The 22101-nt window shown below is 24.2% G+C and overlaps 1 protein-coding gene across 1 annotated transcript; it reads left to right on the top strand.

Annotated features, from left to right (window-relative positions):
* The first annotated feature begins 238 nt into the window (after positions 1-238).
* Positions 239-15872, top strand: LOC129969108 (mevalonate kinase-like). Its single transcript, XM_056083518.1, has 9 exons — positions 239-469; positions 1643-1787; positions 3561-3708; positions 8394-8626; positions 9895-9943; positions 11799-11889; positions 14872-14994; positions 15290-15449; positions 15576-15872. Exons 1-9 carry the CDS (start codon positions 401-403, stop codon positions 15680-15682), a joined length of 1125 nt encoding a protein of 374 aa, XP_055939493.1. The 5' UTR covers positions 239-400; the 3' UTR covers positions 15683-15872.
* Positions 15873-22101: the final 6229 nt, after the last annotated feature.

Here is a 22101-nt window from a genome sequence, read left to right on the forward strand (position 1 = left end):
TTATAAGAGGCGCGCAATTTCACACAATATATATAAAAAAATATTACCCATAATCGAAGGTTCTTGATTATTCGGTATGATTCTAATAAATTTTCTTTAAAATACATAAATAAAAAATTAATTTTGTACTATATTATTAAGTTAATTTTTTAACTGGTTATTGGAAGTATAACAATATTTTAACTGTAAACTGTAATTTTTATTTTTATTTTTATTGTTGTTATGGTTACTCATCCGGATTGGATTTTTTGGATGACATACCAGAATTCAAATACTACTATTAATTGCAATAATAAATATTGCTTTAGACAGATGTAGTAGATGCAGTTAGCATAATAGTTAAATCAATAATTTTAAACTTTTTTGTTTATAAGTATCTCGTATCCAAGAAAAAAGAAATATGAAAATTGCTGTGTCGTCTCCTGGGAAAACAATTTTACATGGGGAACATGCTGTGGTTTATGGAAAGGTCTTAAAATGTTATCAGTTTTTCGCCGCTGTGCAATTGCTCTATCTTCTTTAACTATTTACAAATATTTAAAGATATATATAGATATTAATTAAATGTGTTTTATTGCAGACTCTTTAACACATTTGTTATTAAAGTTTTTTCATAAAAACTCGATTTATTTTCATTTATTCAATGATTATTGTTGCTTTTTTCCCCCTTATTTTACGTATGTGATTTTTTCAGTGGAATTTTATTGCATAGAAATAAATAAAAATGCAAAACTACAATTTGTTAATAGTTTAAAGCAACAATTTCATGTTTCCGTCATTTTGTATCATGTTTCAGCTACTTTTTGCATTAATGTGTGTAAAAATAAAATCAAGAAGGAATTTAAAAATTTAAACTATGTCTACAATTACTTGTCTTCTTAATGTTAAAAAAAAAAGAGCTTTTGTTTGATTAAGACTAACTTATATGATAGGAATAAGTTGTTGAATATAAATTGTAGAATATGTGCAGTTTTTTTAAAGCATATTACACTTAATAAATTTAATTTTACAAGTTATCACTTAACAGCAATTGCTATTGATAATAAAAGTCCTGTAGTTATAATGGATTCGATACATCTTAATTTTGATGGTGACTGTGATAAACTGCCAGACAAAATATGAAAGTCACAAACTAAATGCAAATAATTCTAGTGTGGCATCATTTTAGTAGTGAACGCCATGCAAATGAAGGTGTGCCATGGATTTTATTATAAAGCAACTAATTTTTTAAAAAAAAATTAATTTAAGATACTTAAACACAATGTTTATCTCAAAGAAGCATCTATTAGATATGAGAAAACCTTAATGACTGAAATTTTTAATCATCACTTGATATTTGAAATTTAAATTTAGCATTTTCTAATATTTCATTCATACTCTCATTCATTCATACATATTGTTAGATGTCAGAATTTTTCACATGTCCATTTTAAACATATATAGTAACAAAGCAAAAATTTTAATTTAAGTGAAAGTCGTTCTGATAAACTGAAAAGTCATGAATATAAAAAAAAATAATTGTTTTACTGTTTGAAAAATTCAAATCTTCCAGGTGAAATGATTAACATTTATTGTGTTGTTCTCTTTGTAACATACTATATTTTTATGTTAGTGTTTTCTTACAAAATCCTTTTATTTACAGGCAGCTGTTGCTGTTAGTCTTAGTTTAAAGACAACATTAACTTTAACTTCTAGTGAAAATAAAGTAACACTCAATTTAAAAGATCTAGGATTGAAGAAAGAATGGGATCTCGGCATTGTAAGCGACTATTCATTTCCTGATTCAGGTATGAATTTAAATCATTGCATTTACCAACATTTAATCAAACTTTTAAAATCTTGAAACTAAAAGATTGCTAATTACATTTTCTACCAGAATATGTTATTAAAATTCAATTAATCTTAGCTTAAGTACCTTATTTTTCAGAATTTAGCTCTAAAGGTTAACCATATGCCAGTGATTAATTACCAGACATTTCACAGTTTATGGTAGCTATCTACATGTTAGCCATAAATTGTTGAAGATTGATTATTTCATGATTATTATTTGAGTATTTTGATCATTGACATATTATTAATTCTAAGATTTGTTCTAAGTATATTGTTAATATGTAAGTATCCAGCATTCTTATTGTAAGAGCTTTAACTGTGAGAAAATTACAAAGATTCCCAAACAATAATTGCTTTATAGTTCTTTTAAATGTTGTATTTTATTTAATTTTTCATCATCATGCAAACTTTTTAATATTCCTTTTGATGTGGATGTATGATTTATTCTCATATCAAATATTTATTTTCATAAATTTTTTAATCATCATTAGTTCTATTATAATTATTGCACATACATAAAAGGATGTTATTTTATGTATAATATAGTTTTTTTTAAAAATTACTTTACTGAAAATAGTTTTAATTAGTTTAATTTTATAAATTTCTGCTGTATATGCAAACAGTTATTTTGAGGCTGATCTCATTATTTTATAATAGCCTGAAGACTTAATAGTGCAATAAATTTATATATATATATTATTGTTTTTTCTGTGCAATACGATTTCAAACCTGCATTCTCCATTCCTGGTGCCTAGATTTTGCTATCATCCTGCCACAACTCTTTTAAAGAGATTTTTTTTTTTTATTGATTTAGTTAAGGTTTATTGATATGTGCCTGTACTCTAAATTTTCTTCTTCAGTCTGGGAATAAGTAGTCAAAAGTAAGTTTAGAGATTCTTGTGGGATTAGCATTTTTTTTTAAATGTAGTATTAGATAAAATATGAAATTTATGAGAATTGGAGTTTTGTAATTGTTTGCATGAAAATAGAATCTAGTTGTAAAACATGCAATAACTAAAAGTAAGGATTCTTGCACTAGAATTTCTAAGCTCCCTTCAACTTTTTTTTTTTTTTTTTTTTTTGGTTAATTGCAAAACAGATGTCCTTAGTGCCCTTCATTTAAGCATCTAGAAGTGGTAAAAAGGAAAGTAATAATGCAACAAGAAAGTTATTAAAATATGTGAATGCTAAATGAATGATTAAATTTGTTATTTGCATTTTTATGCTTAAAATAGTAATTTTATATTCTTTGAATTTCCTGACAAAGGCCTGTCAGAAAGTCTTTGAATTTGGTAATTCAGTGGGCATCTTGGCATCAATATTAAAATCCATTTTGTCTTCACCAGACTGTTACTTTAATCTCATTTCATGCTTGCAAATGTTTTCAGTTAATATTGCATAATTAAATTCCTAATTTTGTCTAAATTCCAAATTTTTATGTTTTTTTTTAGTTTGTTTTGTTTTTAGAGAATTTTAATAATAGCTTTGGATCTTTGTTGTACTTTGATTTTCAAAAAGGCATATTTATCTCTTGACATAATCAATGATTCATTCTATCTGAAAGTTGAATTAGGAGTACAGAATGATAGCAATAAATGATTTTAATTATAATAACTTATCATTAAAACAAAATTCATCTGCTTCTTTAGTTAACTTCTAATTATCATTATTCCATTTAATTTAGATGTAATTATTGAAACTGTTTTACTTTTTTCCCTTTAATTTTACAGATGGGGATATTACACATTCAAATGATGAAATCATTGAAAAAATAACCGAATTGTTTTGTTTAAATGATTCTAAATCAGAATCAGAAAAACTTGCCTTTGTAGCATTTTTATACCTTTGGATTTATATTTCTAAATGCTATAATAATGGGTAAGTATGCATCTATCATCAAATCATTAGGGATATTTTAAATTCATAGCATCATTATTATATTTAAAATTTGATATGAATTTAAAAATGTATTTAAATGTATATCTATAATAGCTATATAATTATTATTTACAATATATCTTATTATGATGATGATGATTTTTATGCCTTATGTTTTCTCTTGAAGGAAATAGTATTGAAGGCAAAGGAATTTTAAAAAATCTATTTTTAGAGAAGCATTTCTAAATATTTAAAAAGCATAGATAAAATACTGACGTGCAGATTGTTTCATTTTAATTTGTTCACTTTATAATGTTAAAATATAAATTATTTAACAGCGAAACAATATCACTAAAATTGGCACAGCAAATTTTCATATTAAAAAATTTTAAATAAATTCTTTAAAAAAATAAAGAACAACTTATGGTGTATTTATGACTGTATATCACACAAATCAACTATATTTTAATTTTACAAGAAAAAAAATAATGATTTAACAGTCCATAGAAGTAATGTCTCTGAAAAAAATAGATATTATGATTCAATATATAGATAAAGCAATAAATGAATGCAAGAGTATTAATGTTATCAGTATGTAATAATGAGGCCATTTTTATTGATATGTAAGGTGGATTCTGTAGCTGTATTACAAAAAGAAAATGTAAATAAAAGTAAAAGACGTTAATGAGAGGTTTTTGCAACTTATACAATTATACCTCACAAATTTATTATAAGTTTATGAATGAAGTTAAATATAAAACAACCTCTTAATGTTCATGCTTGGAACTTTAATTATTCATTTATCAGCAACTTCTTTGCCTATCTGCAGAGAAAATGAAAAGACTTTATTTTTAGAATTCTCTAAAAAGTTCACTTTGCATTTATTCTAATGCTCTTTTGTTATAAATCCTAAATAATGCTTCTAATGTAATTTTCCTCTCCACTAACAAAGACAAACACATATTCATTTTCCAACTTTTCATCTGAATTGAAAATGCTGTAATCATCAGTTTCATTCTTTTGTTTCTTATAAGCAAGACAAATTTATTCTTGGGAGAAATGCTAATACTTTTCTTTAGGTTTCCATATTATGCAACTCAAATGCCCTACATCCAGAAAATACTTGTTTTTCTTCGCTCAAATAATTAGATACTACTTTATTGTACCTTTAAATGTTGCAATATTTTCCCTCTTGAAAGATCAGTATTTTTCTTTGTTTCTGTGTCATCATCTTTTTTAATACTTATTAGTTTTAATACTTATTAGTATTAGGCAAAATGGCTTAATTTTAGCAGAAAAGAAAATTCATCTTTCATCATAATATCATGATCTTCTACAATAATATAATTTGCAATTCATTTTAATACTCCTCCTTCCCCATAAAGAGCTCTCATACCATGGCTATTTTTAGAGATTTAGTTGCTTTTGTTTCTTTTGCATTAAATGTTCCCAAAAGATAAAGCTGATTTATAATATTTGGCATGTTCTTTAATAAGTGTCATGTTTAAAGTTGAGCCCATTTGAACACAAGCTCTTGAAAAATTAGTTTCTGATGATTGTTGAATTATAATGTAAATTTTCAGAAACTGTGCAAAAAACACAAAGCAGAAAAAAATGAAATATTGCCACTTGTTGCCTTGTGGTCTGGACCTGATTCAAATATGTTTGTCTGGACATTCCTTTATGTTGCAATATTATAATGCAAGTAAATATCTTGTGTTTTAATTATTGACTGCAGTATAATAGTGATGTATTCAAATTCAGATTTTTTTTTTTTTTTTTTTTTTGAAATTCCAAAATATGTAGATTGAATTTCTTCTGCATATTTACAATTGAAAATTATATAAAAGTCAGTATGAAGCACTCCTTCTTATTTTTTTTCTTCTATACATTTTCCTTTATGTTTTTGATAATTTGCTGTTGATGGTTAGCATTATTCACATGTTTCATGAAAGATGGCATCAATTTCACAAATGCTTTGAAAGGCTCCTGTTTTCTTTACTCAACAGTTTTTTTTAACTATCTCTTGATTATTTTTTTTTCTTTTCCGTGAATGATTACCAATTATTTTCTTTGTTACTTAATGTAATGTTCAAATTTGTCCTTAGCTTGAGGATTATGATATTAGTTTGTAATAATTTTTGCTATGTTCTTAGTCTTTCTCTCTCATACACGCAGAGATGCACACATGCATGCATATGCCTTTTTATCATTTTTTGTGGTGTGCTTTGTTTTACATTTTTGATATATTCATGCTTTCTCCATAATTAGAGCTACATTGGTATGAATTTTATTCAAACATGTTTATTTGAACATTGTTTTAGGCTGTAATATCCAGAAATGACATAATTTTTAAAATAATAATTAACTTATCATTAAATTATCTTCTAGAAATTCTAATTAACTTACTATTAAATAAGCTTCTAGAAATTCTTTATAAAGAAATTTGTTTCTTTGCTGCTGTTCATCAGCTGCAGTGTCTTTTTTCAGTTTCAAGCTTTTAAAGTTTAATTTTTTTCCATATTTCCATATGGCAAAATAGTTTTCTAATGCAGGATATTAATATTAAGTATGTGAAACTTCTTTGAATCAATATTTATTGAGAATAATGCTTGTAGTTGATTTCAGCATTTTGTTCTCAGTATTTCATCTGATGTAAGCTGACTTTTTCTTTGATTGTAACAGTTCACTAATGAGAAGTTTTTCTCCCTAATTTTATAGAGAAACATTTTTAGTACCTTTAAAAGATTGTGGACTTTTGTAGGGTGTGGTTCCAGGTTATTTCACTATTTACTAAGTAAGAACTTTTGTACTAGTCTTTAATGAAGTTTTTCATCTATTTTTTCTTACAACTTTAATTTTTCTCTAAATTCTTGATTTGCTTAACATTTTTTTTAACCTTTGACGGTTTCACTTTCTTCTTACCACTTTCTTGCCTGTTTACTCCTTGTTTATCTAAAAAATATATGAGACTTTCATACAGAGAAGCTGGATAGATAATATTATTAGGTCATGGCATTGGTTCTGAAATAATAGTAGTATATCCCAATTTCCTTCATCTTTCAATTTATCATTTGCTTATTTTTTGAGGTGCCCTTTTCTCTATTATTTATCAGAATATTGTGAAATTGTCTTCTCTTTCCCTGCTTCTTTCTTTTATCTGTATTGATTTTTAGACATCTTTTTATCTTCATATTTTTCCAGATTGTGCCTAAGTATTGTACTAGCCATTCATTTGCCTTCTTTCTTCTGTTTGTTACTTTTTAATTTCTCTTGTTCTAATATATTTTTGTTTTTCTTGCCATTCTTTTCTATCTTATCATATTTTTCGGAATATATTTAATAATAATAATTATTATATATAGTATTTGTGTTATTTACAAATGCACTCACAAAAAATGAATAAAAGCCTGTGAAGATTAAAAAAAATCACAGTTTTGAGAAAAACTCTCCAAAATTCAATAGAAACTTTTTTTGAAGCTCACAGATATATCATTTTGAAATTTATCCCTTTTGTGAGCATGTCATCACTCTTGTGTAACATGTATGTCAACAAAAATAATGAACATTTCTGTTTTCTTAAATAAAAATTTTATTGTTAATTATGAGTTAGTACTATTGCAGCATTTAGACAATCATATTTTATTCATTGTTGAATAAAACAAATTATTTAAAATTGTTTTTTAGGAAAAAGCATAACTCAGAAGGTGTGGAAATCAGTTACATTTTTTGTTTGTTTCAGAATTTCAGTTTTTAGCTAAAACTATTAATGCTTTAGAAATCTAGTTTTAACTAGAAACAAAAGTGTCAATTACTTTATTTAAGATACTGATTCAAACACTATGTTATTCTTATTCCTTGAAAACTACACTTGGTGTATAATGTATTGATTTGATTTATTTATTATGTTTATTTTTGTTAAGTTACCTGTTTCGTTTGCTTTTCAATTATTGCATAACTTTTTTACAAAATACTTTTCTGTTCTGTTTTTGAAGAATACAGTTTATTCACACATGTTTTTCAAATTTGCTTACTCAATTGTTCATTTATAATGCAGCTTTTTTTAATTACATCTACATCTACCTAATTTTGTATATATTTTAAACAGTTTTGCTTGCCTACATGATATATAATAAATGCTGATTAATTAAATATTAAACCAAACTATTTATTATTTAATAATTATTATTACTAGAAAAGTTATTATAAGTGGAAGACATTATATTTATTTGTTTTATATTTAAAGACTAATGTGCTCTTCTGTATTTATTCTTATTTTTTATTAAAAAATCATTTTTATTTAAAGAATTTAATTCAATTTGATATTTTATATAAATTCTGAAAGTATATATTTATTTTTCTGATAATTTAGTATTTGTATGATTAAAAAAAATATATTTTTAACAAAGGCCTTTATTATTTTTAATTATATGTGTAAGAACTGTTATTTATTATCATTGCAATCAGTGTTTCACTTATAGTAAGAGTATTTGTTAATTATGCTGCATTTCAGCCACTGATAATAAATCAAATTGTAATAATATTAATTACTACTTAAAAACAAAAGATAATTTATATCTTAGCTTTGAAAGATTTTATTATTTTTATTAAAATTTTACTGTGGATCAATATAATTGTTGAACAAAAGACAATTTGTTTATTCTCAATATAATCAATATTTTTAGGTCATTAATATCTTGTGATGTTGATGTGGAATCTGAACTCAGCATTGGCTCTGGAATGGGATCCTCTGCATCATATTCTGTATGTGTTTCAACTGCAATGTTAGTATTCTGTGGGAGAATTACACCTGGATTGCTCTCTGAAGATAAAGAACTCATTAATAAATGGGCTTTTCAAGCTGAGAAGATATTCCATGGGAAACCTTCAGGCATTGATAATTCTATTTGTACATTTGGTAAATATATTTCAATTACTATTAACTTTTTGTAATATTAAAATGAATCTTAATTTATAATAACTCTTACATCACATTTTAAAATAAAAGATAATGTTACTTGATTAAAAAAGTTTTACAAATTTTATAAACTGCTGTCATTTTATGATTTATAAAAAGTGGAATCTTATTAATTTTTTATTCATTTTTAAATGTTTATAATTAAGGTAAACAATTCAAATTGCAATCATTTTTCAAATAAAAAGCTGTCTATTGTTTCCAAAAATATTTCACCCATGAGCTCATAAAACTGTGCATTTCAAACTCATAAGCTTTGCTTTGTTAAAAGCAGAAAATTATATTCCAAGTAATTTGTAAGTCATGATCAATAAAAAAGTAATCATGGAATTTTATATATTTTAAAGATTAGGCATATGCGGTTGATATTACACTTGAAAGATTTTGATAAAAATATCAGTGGATTTTTCCCCATTAGTTTTTATTAATAAATAATTATGTTTTTTCCTATTTATATACACAATTTCATCCATAAATGAAAACCAATAAAAATAATGATGGCAACAGTTTTTTTAAATACATTTTGATGCATTTTGTTCATTTATGATCATTACTTTATGCAAAATTGGAAACCATTAAAAAATAATGATTGCAACAAATTTCAGTTGTTGGTGTAATCCAGATTGTCAAATTCTTCATTTCAATAGATGAATAACTATACAGCTTTTAAAAATCAAGAAGGCAATAATTATGCATTTGAACTTTTTCTAGTTAACTATCTGCTTTTCACATCTTTTGCACCTTTCTTTTTAAGTTTCAAAATTAAAAAAAAAAAATAAATAAATAAATAAATAAAAAATTACTGTATGTTAACCTATAAAATGAAAAAATGTTCTGATGTCAAATATTTGTAATATAATTCAAGCTTTTGTTATTGAAAATCTTTCTTTCAAATATCAGATATGTGTGACAGAAGACAAAAAGGACATTTAAATGTATTTTAATTTAATGGAAAACTTTTAAGCACAAAAAATTGCTACATTTGCTTATGTTTAAGATGTATTATCTCTATTAAATATATTTCTAAAAGCTCTTCTCTAGTGAAAAATATTTTGTGTCTATTTTTAAGTTAGGTAGATGTAGATATGTCATGAATATTTTCATTTAAATCCATGAATACCTTCATTTATTTGTAATTATTTATTATGCATAAGAATTTTTTGGGGAACTTTTCAATTAATTTTTATTATTAATTTTTTTACATTCTGAAGGAGGTGCACTTTTGTTTGAAGACGGAAAAGTGATTGATATGTTATCAAAGTAAGTAAATTTATTGTAATTGCTGTTTATTTTATTGTATTTCTTCAAAAGTATCAATATTTAGTGAAATTATTTGTTAACAAATGGATGCCATTAAATATTAATTGCTTGAATTTCTTTGAAACTATATGAATACTTATGTTCATCTTGATGATTAGAATGCTTTATTAATCAAAATAGCCTTTGAAAATTTTCTAAATTTTTTATACTTTATATTTAATAATATCATGGCAAAACTGAAATGATGTCTATATATTGCATGAACATATATTCAAATGCAATAAAATTGACACCTTTGTATTTCTCAGATATATTTAAATTTTTCATTTTTAAAATGGTATTGTGAGCACTAAGATATAGTATTTATAAGATTGAAAATCACTGTTTCTATGATTTGATTATGTTTAAATATAATCAAACAAAAGGAATATTTATGTTTAATTTTTAAAAGTCTGTAAATATCACCTTTCATCCTACTTTTAAGAAACTAATATTTTTCGGCTTATTTCTCACCAAAATAGAAAAAAAAAGAAAAAAAAATGTACTGTTACAGACACTTTATTAATAATTGCAGGAATGCACATACTATAATTGCTTGCAGTATGAAGTGTATTTGAAGTTGATATTTACATTAAGCATTTAGTTTTTCTAATTTATATGGCAATCAAATGTAAACAAACCAGCATACAAATAATTGAAACTATTTAATTGAACATTTGCTTCTTCTGCATTTATTTAACCTTTGTTTAACTAATTATGAAGCTGCAAAATAGTATTATGAATGTTCAGAGATGCTTGATTTTTGGTGTCAAACTGGATATTCATGTTTCTTAAAATAATATTTCACAAAAATGATTCTTATATTATCTGTATCAATTTTGTTTCCATACATTTTTTAAAAATTTTAATTTGATGTACAATATAAGCAACATTTTCAAATAATTAATATGAAATTCAAACTCATCTGTCAAAACACTTTGTTACATATATTTGCCAATGTTAGAATTAAAATTTAAAAATGGCCTCCTTTTGGACATTAACATTAGAACAAGGTTTTCACTTCTGCTTTTATTACATAGTGCATACACTTTTTAATTTGCATAATCTGCAGTAATTTGTAGTAGATTGATTAAATCAATTTTATTGTTTTGAGTATTGTCAAAAGTCATTAGTCTGAGTGAGTAGGTTGATCACCAAAAGAGGCTAATTTTACTAATATTCTTTTGAATTGATATGTATTATATTTACAAATTTTTGAAGCTTTCAAATCTAGCATATTTAAATGGATTTAAAAATGAATATTAACTTTTAGTCAGAGAAGAATTAAAATATTCTGCTGTTTTCAAACATTCAGAATATATTATGGTAAAAATATTTAGTAAATTTATTTAATAAAACTTGGAATTTGTCAAAATATTTAACAAAACATCACTTATTTTTTGAAATTTGACTTTAATCATTAAACTTTGTTCCATCTTCATGATTTAGTAATGCATTTTTGTAAAACAATACTCTTTGGAGACATTTCAATTTAAGTAGTATTTGAAGAATAATATGTAATGTAGAATGTGGTGGTTTGACAAATTAAGGATTCATTATGTATTTAATAGTTTAGAAATGATTATCATTTTACTTCACCATTATAAATTACTCTTTTAATTGTTTAATTTTTAATTTATCAGATCAATTATATTTATTAAATAAATTCATAAGATAATTACTTTATAATAATTTCCTTTTCAATTCCCCACAAAATATTGCTTAATGCTATTTTTTAAACTATATAAAATCCGTTTTAATATTTATGCATATAAATTATACTACAGATAACAATACTTTTTATCTATGCTTACAGCTTGCCTAGCATTGGTATCTTATTAGTCAACACGAAAATTTCACGAAATACTAAGCTGCTGGTTTCAAATGTAAAACAGAAATATAATGATGTGAGTTATTGTATCATATGATATGTTATTTACAATGAAATTTAATTTCAGTAATATTATTTATATTTCTACACTAAGTCCTCCATCTATGAATTATTTATTTTAAAATTACTATTCACTCTTCTACTTATAATATTTATACCGTCAGGGGATCTTATGTACATTAGACATCAGTGAAATATAATTCAAACTCTTTCTTGCCATTTTATTATTTTTCACTGATTAAAATTGAGACAAAAAATTTTAATTATTTCAATTTTTTAATGTTAATATCAAAATGGATTTCTTTATTTATCTTTAAAGTTACAATAAAAGCATTTAATATATACAGTAAGCATTGGTTATTGTAAGTAGCTTTTAAAATATCAAGTTTTAAATTTCTTTGTTTATTTCTTTGTATATTTAACATTATAAATTCTGCTTGATTTTCTTCTATGCATTTTCTTTTTATAATTTATTGTTATTGGCATAAATTATTGATGTGTGTTTTAGTTTCGTCAAGTTTTTCATATTACCCTTTTTTTACCTTAAATAATTCATATTTAATATTTGTCTTTAAAATCTTATCAATATTATTATTTTGAAATTAATATACCACAGAAGGTTTCAACACAAAATTTTCCAGAAATTCCTTTTCTGCAGTTTAATTCAACTGAATATAGATACCAGAAATTTAAATTTATTGAAAACACTTTTCTTTAAAGAGGATGAGAATATATTTTTAAAAGTGCATGGCTTATTGCTTATTTGGAATTTATTTTCTAATATGTATTTTTTTTATGAGAGTGTTTTGTGAAAGAATAAGAGCTATATCTCCTTTATTGTTGAAATCCAGTTTGTACAGAACTTAAATTTTACTATATAAGTAAATTTATTTTAATACCCTTAATTATTATTGCTAAAAAAATTTTAAATACAGAATGCAAATGCTTGAAATTTTTGCATCCCTGTGAATGCAAAAGATAGAAAAAAAGAAAACAACAAAGCAGTAGAATTTTGATAGACAAAATAAAGAGAGGGTACCTCAGTGGGCCATAATTCATTGTTAAACAGCATGGTGAAAAAAGGGACTATTATATGTCCATATTTGCCTATATATATGCACTTTATTTTAAAAAAGGATTTAAACTTCAAAATATTTTACTGATTATTAATAAATTGATATATTTATATATTATTAGTTCATAATAAGGAATAATTTTTCTCACCAATACTTAATGTATTTGAAAACATTGACTAATTTTTAAATATCAGTACTCATGATTTATTGTAAATTACTATATAAAGAGAAACAAATTTTATGTGATTTAAGAAAACTGAGCTAGAAATTTTCAATTTATTTTAAGAAACGATTGAGTATGAAGAACAAATAAGTAAATTTTAAACTGCCATTTAAATCTCTGGATGTTTTACATTGAAAATTGCTTAAGATTGGAAATATCTATTTGCTTTTAACTCCTTTTTCATCGGAAATAACTGACATTATATATCTTGTTTGTAAATGAATTTAGATTTTAAAATTACCCAATTTTTATAATTTTTGCTTTTGCTTTAAAAAATGTATTTAAAATAATTTTGAAGAAATAGGTTTATAGTATAATTAGTTGAATATCCATTTCTAAGATTTCATGTATAATTTTCTAAAAAAAAAAGGACAATTTATAGATTTTAATCATTAACAAAATTTATGGCTAATTATTATTTATAAACATTTATAATTGTGGAGTAACTTTTTTAATATTGATTTGGGATATAAAAAAAATGTGAAATATTTTTTCTAAGTATTCTTATTTTCTCCCTCCCATCTCTTGTTTTCATCATGATGTGCAATCCCCCCCCCCCACCTCCCCGCAATTACGCTGCTCAACAAAAAGGAGGGGGGAAAAAGCTGCCAAGGAAGTTTTAATTGGTTTAAGGCATCTCAAAGCTGCTGATTTAAAATATGATGCTACTTTTGTTGCATTGGCTATAGTTATAATAATACATATTCTCAGGATATCAGTAATGTCTACAGCCACTTTTATATTCTTTTAATTTTACTTTTTATTTGTATATTTTATTTTTTACATATGCCATTAAAGATGGCTATTTGTCCAGTACATTGTCAGATGTTTTCTGGTTAGATTAATGAAAAGCTGGTAAAAAAATTATTTTAGAGTTCTCTAAATTTTAAATTTGTCGAAGGATATAAATTTTCAATATTAGTGGCTGATATTATTTAATCATGTTACGTCTTAAGAATTCTTTAGGAAACTATCCACAATGTCGTAGATTGTGAAAATTTGATGCAAATTATATTTAAAAGATTTGATCATTCAGGTGCTTATAGTTTAGTTGAACAAATTTATAAACAATTTGGATAATTTCATTGACAAAAGAGAGAGAGAGAGAGAAAGAAATTTTCTCTGGTTATCAGAGTTATGGAACAAATATATAAAGGATGGTTTGACACACATATAATTACATATTGCTTCTGCTTCCAATTTAAAAATTCTTTTGCATATAAAAATAAATCATATAAGAAGTTTTTTTCCCTGTCAAATAATTAAATCAAATTATTTAATTCTTATTTTATGGTATTAATACAATAACATTAGTCATCTTTTACCACATCACTTCTCTTTTAGTATACCACAGATCTCTTGTGATCTGTTGAAAGTTATCTTTAACTCAAATTTGACATACATTTCATGTGAGTATATGTATTAATTATTTTTATTTGTTTATAGATTATTCCTTAAGATAATGTTGTGTTATTACATTGATTTAATTTTATTTTGATAGTTTCAATTGCAATTGGATGGTCATAATATTACCATTGAAACATAATTTTCAGTATCAAAAACTAAAACCCTTTTATGAAAAAGGTTTCTAGTTTTAAAATCAGCACCATGAAATTACTTTTAAAACATTAAAATATCATTTGTAATAAAATTGGTGCTGAACAGTATCATTTCATATGCTAAAATTAAATGTTTTCAGCACCCTGGTGTGATTGATGCTATAATGCAAGCTATTCATGCTGTGTCCAAAGAGAATTGGCAGTTGTTAAAAGAGTTACATGACTCACCAAGTGAATTTCAGAAGAACTTGGGCACTTTTCAGGTAAAATTTTAAGAACTATTGTGCAATTTCTAATTTTTTTAAGGCAATGATAAAATTAAAATAAATTTTGTTACTTCAAATAAAGGTTATTTTGATTATTTTGCAAATTTTATCAATGAATGTAACTAGAATTCATTATTAGAAATTTTTCAATAAAACTAATATTCTTTTTTTATTTTATCTACATCAGATAAATTTCTGATCATTTCTTTGTATGGGTGACATTAATATACTTATAAATCAACTTAAATTAATAAAATGATAATGAATGTTTATTTTAAACCATTTTTTTTAGGATTTAATTGATATGAATCACCATTTGCTGGGTGCATTGGATATTAGTCATGAAAGATTAGATAAAATTCATGAGCTTGCTAAGAAATATCATTGTTCATCAAAATTGACTGGAGCTGGAGGAGGCGGATCTGCCATTATTCTTTTGCACACAAAAGATGGTCAGTGTCATAATTTTAATTTTTAAAATTTCTAACTGCCATCTTAAATTTAATGGTTTTTATTTATTTATTTTTACTTTATAATATGAATTGAATTCATTTTATCTATTTTTTTTTCTTATGAAGGGGCATCTTCTTTTTCAAATTTGAAGGAAGAATTATTACAGCTAGATTTTGATGTGCATGAAGTTTTCATGGGTTGCTCAGGTGTACAAATAGATTTCCAAAGATAATAAGTTACTTCACTGATTTTTATTGTGAAATGACTGTAATACTATATAGTACTTCATCTACTTTTGTACCATCTTGTAGGTATATATGTATTATTTTTATTAAAAATATCTGTACTTATTTCCATATATTATGGAAATTTTTATAAATTTAAAAGGAAGTTGAAATCTAGACATATAAACAGAAACAACGTATTATACTGTATTAAGCATTTTAATTTAAAATTAAAAACAAATATTTAAAAATTGTGTTTTTTACCACAACATGAATCTTCAAAGAAATATATTTCATAATTAGTGATTTCAATTTCCTTTAATCAGTCTAATTTATTGACTTTTTTCACTGAAACAGATTATGGTAGAGATATTTTGATAACCATTTAAGTAATTTTGCATATTTTTAGTTATTTATTAGTTATACAAATTACTTAATTTATAATTATATTTTTCTGACTTATTAATCTGTTATTTAGCAATCTGTCACTTTTCAAATTTGCATTTTCATCTTCAGATATTTGCTTCCTAATATTTTTGAAATATTTTAAAATATTTTATTTGTTTTGTTTCAGTTTTTCAATTAATGTTTTTCCAAAAAGAAAATAAAAATTTATTTTCATTTCAGTTTTTTAAATTTTTTTTAATATTTAAAAGTTTATTATAACATTCCATGCTAAAAATATTCACATTATATTAACAAAGCTTTTTTTTCCCCACTTGAGAAAAAAAATTGACATTTATTTATTTATTTTCAATTATTAAGTTTCAATTTTTCTATATATTTACAAATGTTTTTAATTTCATTCAAAAGTTAAAGTGCAACAACAGTGTCTTTTTATTATTTGTTGGTAAAATACATCAATAATTATTATTGATATATGTATACTATTTCATCTCAAATTAACAAAAGTGAGCAATTTCTTTGATGTTATTTATCCACGAGAAGAAAAAGATATTTTAAACATTTCATTCAAATTTTTCTTAATTTTTGGGGAAGCGTAACTGTACTTAATTATCAGAACCCATCTTCTAAAAGAAAGTTAGTTATTTTGATTGTATTTTTCATTCAAAATAGATATATAGATAAACTTTTTATTAAAAAAAAAAGGGTGTTTTTTTTTTTTTTTTTAAACTGGCCAATGAATGTCTGCTTATTGACTTTTACTAAAATATCTGTTAAGAATTCTAAGTGGGGGTTTATAATCAAACTCAGATCAGATCAAATTACAAAGAATTAATAATGAAATTTAAAAATCAAATAACTTAATAGAGTGGGGTTTTTTTTAAAAAGAAAAAAAAGATCTTGCTCCTTTGAAAAAAAAACTGAAAAAAAAAAAATTATGGAATTCAGTTTTTTTTTTTTTTTTTTTTTTTGACAACTAAAATAACTTGTTATTTTATAATTGTTATATTTGTAACAATATAAAAATATTGTTACGAATAAAAGAAACTGATTTTAAAGACATTGCTATGTGTTTAGTTTATTTCACATTTATTGTAGATATATTTTAGAGATGAAATGCTCATTAAAACATACCAAAGTTAAGTAATATATTCATAAATGATAGTGCAGCAGATAATTATAATATTATTTAATATATAATACATAATTTATTATGTAAGAAAGTTATTAATATACTGTGCCAAATTACTGGTCTTCCTGATGTATATTAATAAACTTTTTGTAGTATTTTGATATTTGCCTTAATAAGCATATAACAGTGCAGTCAAATCACATTCCATGTTAATCATTTGACAAAATTAAATGTTCATGATATTTAACATTTAATTGCATATTATTTGAGGTTGTGTTGTGAAGTGATATAATTATATATATTATAATTTTGAAATAATTATTTAATTACCAACTATCAAACCTCAGAAATGCTCTTTCCCCAAAAGATTTCCGAGATTTTGACCATTATTGCATTTATATTATTTTGCAATACTACTTGTATTATACATAAAATATGTTGATTTAAATAAAATTAAAGAAAATGCATTTTCTCTGTAAATAAAGTCCTTCCTGTCATGCATGAACTGCTCCTATTTTTTTAAAATAACTTCATTGAATCTTTATATAATGCTTTATATCTTCTGAGAATTCATTTAGTGAAAGTGGTTAGAAAATTTACAGGCAATTATGTAGTACAATCATATGTTTCGATTATCCTATAATTAGATTATATGTTTAATTTTTAGCTTAGTCTTTGAATTCAAGTTAAATTTTGTGATTGAATTGAGTACTAATTTTTTTTTCTCCATGAAAAGTAATATTTTTGAGATTTTTTATTCAGAATTATTTGTTATAATATATTGTTTTAAATTGTACTTTTGATTTATTCTTTTATTTTTGCATGAAGAATGTTTTATATAGATTTTATATAGAAATATTTATTTATTTATCATTAGGTGTTAGTTATATTTTGGATATTAGAAAGAATTAAGCTATGGTTTTGCACTATTTTTAAAAGCTGTTAGATCTTCCATTCTCACATTGTAATCGATTTTTTTTGTTAATTTCTGTAAGTTGTTTTAAAATTGTTTGATTCTTGTACCTGTACAATTGCAAGCATGATTTAAAATTTTTAAGTTTGTTCATTTATATTATTTTATGCACATTCACCAACTGTATTCTGCTTATTTATTTTGAAAAATCCTCTATAAGTTAGTTTTTCTTCTAAGTATTGTTAAGTAAGTTTTTCTTCTATGTATTGTTAAAAAACTATTTAAAATATTTTTTTTAAATTCTTAAATTGATTTTTTAAGTTAATTTAAATTTTTAACTTTTATACATGAAAAGATATTTTATTTCTATTGGTATATTTTGGCATGTAATAACATGTAGTAAACTGTGAGATAAAGTTGATGTACATTTTTATGTGTCCTGTTTCTTTTTCTTTCTTATACACTTAAGAAATCTTCATTCATATATATATATGCCACTTTTTTCACTAAACTTATTAATTTTTTAAAAAATTTGATTTATTAATTTTTAATGAAATAAAACTTCACGAAATGCTGCTGAAAAATGAATTTCAAATGGAAATTAATGAATAAGAAAATCCATAAAATGCCTTTTTTTCTTTAAAAAAAACTTTTTTTAACTTGAAGCTTATAATTTGAATGATTCCTTATTCAGAGAAGTATTGAAGAAAGACAATGGAGTGGCATTTTACAATATTTAAATATATAGGTATTGTATGTTTATATTTTATGAGACGATTTTTTTTTTCTACCTAATAAGTGAAATCACATTATTTTTTACCTATCTTGACACTTTTGTATTTGAATGCAGAGGTAACTGTAGAGATAGAGATGCTGCTAATTTATTTAATAAATAAAGATAAAATGGTCAGTATATTAATCAATTCATGCACACTTTCCGATTATGATCGTTCAACAACTATGGTGCATTTTTCTTTTTATTTTATGTTATTTATTTCTTGTAAATATCATAATATGTTCCTTTTTAAAATTCTGTAATCCTTAGGGAAAAATGATTACCTTATTATAAAATTTTTATCATTTGCATATCTAAATATTTTTACATACCTTTTATTGTTTACATACATAAATTTCTATCACATTCTAAAAGGCATCATTGCGAACAACTGAATATAGAAATTATATCATCGAATTTCTTTTTTAAATTGCATCTGACATCAAAATTCACAAATTTGATTAAATTTGAAATAGGACTTCCAGATGGTTTTGATATTTATATATAAAATTATTTAAAAGCAAAATTGTTATGAAGTCCTTAAGGTTTTAAAAAACACTTCATAATGGACATAGGAATATTATGTACTCCTTTTGGATCCAAAAATAAATGATAAAAACGGTGCAGGTAGATTGGTTTAACAATTGAAAAATAAATAATATAAATTTATGGGGGATAAAAAACCTCAAACAACATTCCTCTTCTTAATGTGTCAACTGAACAATGTTTTATATTAAATTAAATATCAAAAGTGTGGTAATCAGCGAAATAGTCCAGAAGAACATGCAAAAAAGAAAGAAAAAAAAATCGATTTGACAATTATATTCTTATAGCAAGTGTAAACAGTTTTTTTTTTTTTTTTGTATAGATATATTTTCTAACATTTTTGCCTTTGTCAATGGCTGCTTTTAGCATTTAATTATTTTATGAAAAATTAATTGTGGAAAAAATTTAAATGTAAAGAATGATTTCACTTTAATATTTTTAAATGATGTCTTTTGAATGAATTAATCTATGGGTTTAAACTTAATTAAGAAACAAAAGAGTTTTTATATATTATATAAAGAATATATTATATTATATAAGAATATATATATACATAAGAATATATATATATATATATATAAGAATATATAATATTATAAAGAATTTCTAATTAATGAATCTAACTCTAATTCGACTTACAAATTAAATAGTACCGGGAAAAAGGAATTGGATAAACGGATGCTAGCTTTTGCTAAAAAAACTAAAGACTTGCTCTCTAAACTATCCTTACCTGTTCCCAACAATAAAATTTCATAAAAAACCAATAAATTTTAGATTTGTAACTTTTAGTAATTACTATATGGGAAAACATTTCTTTAAATACCTGAAAATTGTCCTAGATAAAATTAAAGATGAAGATAACTTTATTATCAATAGTAACAAAGATATTTTGAATTTTCTAAAAGATAATATTAATAAGCTTAGTACTTATGATTTTGAAAATTTATACACTAATCTACCTCATGAAAAATTAGTAGATGTATGTACTATTATATATGACGAATATTTAAATAGAGATATTATTACAAAAAGTAATTGGCTAGAGTTATGTAAATTTAATATTAAAGAAAACTATGTTTTTAACAGAATTAATTTTTATAAGCAAGTAAAGGGAATTCCAATAGGAACAGCTTTTTCTAGTGCTTTAGCCAATATTTTCCTACCTTATTATGAAAAAGAAATAATTAAACACAACTTAATACAAGGCTGGAGCTATATTGATGACTTAATTTTGTTCAATTTGGATAATCCTAATGATGTTATTAATTGTTACCCAAAAGATTTAGTTTGAACTCAAACAGACGAAAATCAACTTAAAGCTAACTATTTAGATTTAAATATAGAAATTTCTAATGGAAAAACTTTGATAGGTATTTATGATAAATGGGAGGAATTTAACTTTAAAATAATTAAACTTAGTAATTACCATTCTAATTTAAACTCTAAAATTTTCAAAAATTTGATATTTTCCCAATTTAACAGGATTTTAAAAAATTGCAATGAAAAAATTTCTTATATTTTAGCAACAAACAATCTCATTAAAAACTTAACTACTAATGATTTTCCCAAACTTTTGCAATATAGAAGTTTTGCTAAGAGAGGGTTTATTTAATTTCTGACTTCCTCCGGTTTGTTCGCTTTGAGTTTTAACTCAACAGATGGCGCTTCAATTATGATGACGATGCATTATGATGAAACGTGGTAGACGTATTGCTTTAAACGCGGAAAAAACAAATTTAGTTTAATTTAACGAAGTGCAATTGCACTAACAAACGTTTTTGCCTCACACTGTCTTTTGGAATTCTACTTTCAATTGGTAAGTGTTTTGCTTTCTTATGTAATTGAATTTGGTTCTATTTTCATTTTATTTTGTTGCTTGATTTGCTGTGCTCTTATTTGGATTAAATTTTGGAAATGATTTTACTTGTTTTTGTATAATTATCTTTAATCTTGTGATACTTATTTTATCTCCAAAACCTCAATTTCCTGGGATTTTCGGGTCACGAGGGGTCAGTTTGTTGGACGAAAGTCAGACCGTTCACAGAAAAAATTCCTGGTTTGAATCCTTGCCTGAGGGTGACCCTTGAGAAAGTCTTCGGGCCGGATTCATTTTATCTTTCATTTTGATTCTTTGTCTGTAAATTTAATATTTATTTCTAATAATAATTCTTCTAATTTCGTTAAGTTCATTTGTGTTTTAGTTGTAGCAGCATTAGCTCTCTCTGAATACATTGTATACTTTTTTATACAGATTCAGAAAATTTTATGTAGGTGAATTTTCATATTGATTATTTCTGGATTGAAAGTTTCTTATTACCACAGTCACTAATTTTCGAAGCGATATCTTCAACCGACGTTTCTTTTTCCTGTAAAATTGCTTTTTGGGTAATAGTTTGGAGTCATTTATTATACCACCATTGTTTGCATCGCTTGATCTTCTTTCTAACTAATTTTAAAATTGTATTAATTATCGGTATTTGCATAAATGCTGTTGCTGTAGTAACCTGATGGTATTAGTCCAATTCCGTGTCCGGAACCCCATTCCATCAAAAATGCTCTGTTTAAATAAGCTCGCTCTTGAAACTATCCTCTTGCTGATAAGATGCAGATGTTAGAAGAATATATTGTATGGATTTGACCATCTAATCATGGTTCA

This window comes from Argiope bruennichi, chromosome 5 (assembly GCF_947563725.1).
Source record: "Argiope bruennichi chromosome 5, qqArgBrue1.1, whole genome shotgun sequence".
NCBI classification, from domain to species: domain Eukaryota; kingdom Metazoa; phylum Arthropoda; class Arachnida; order Araneae; family Araneidae; genus Argiope; species Argiope bruennichi.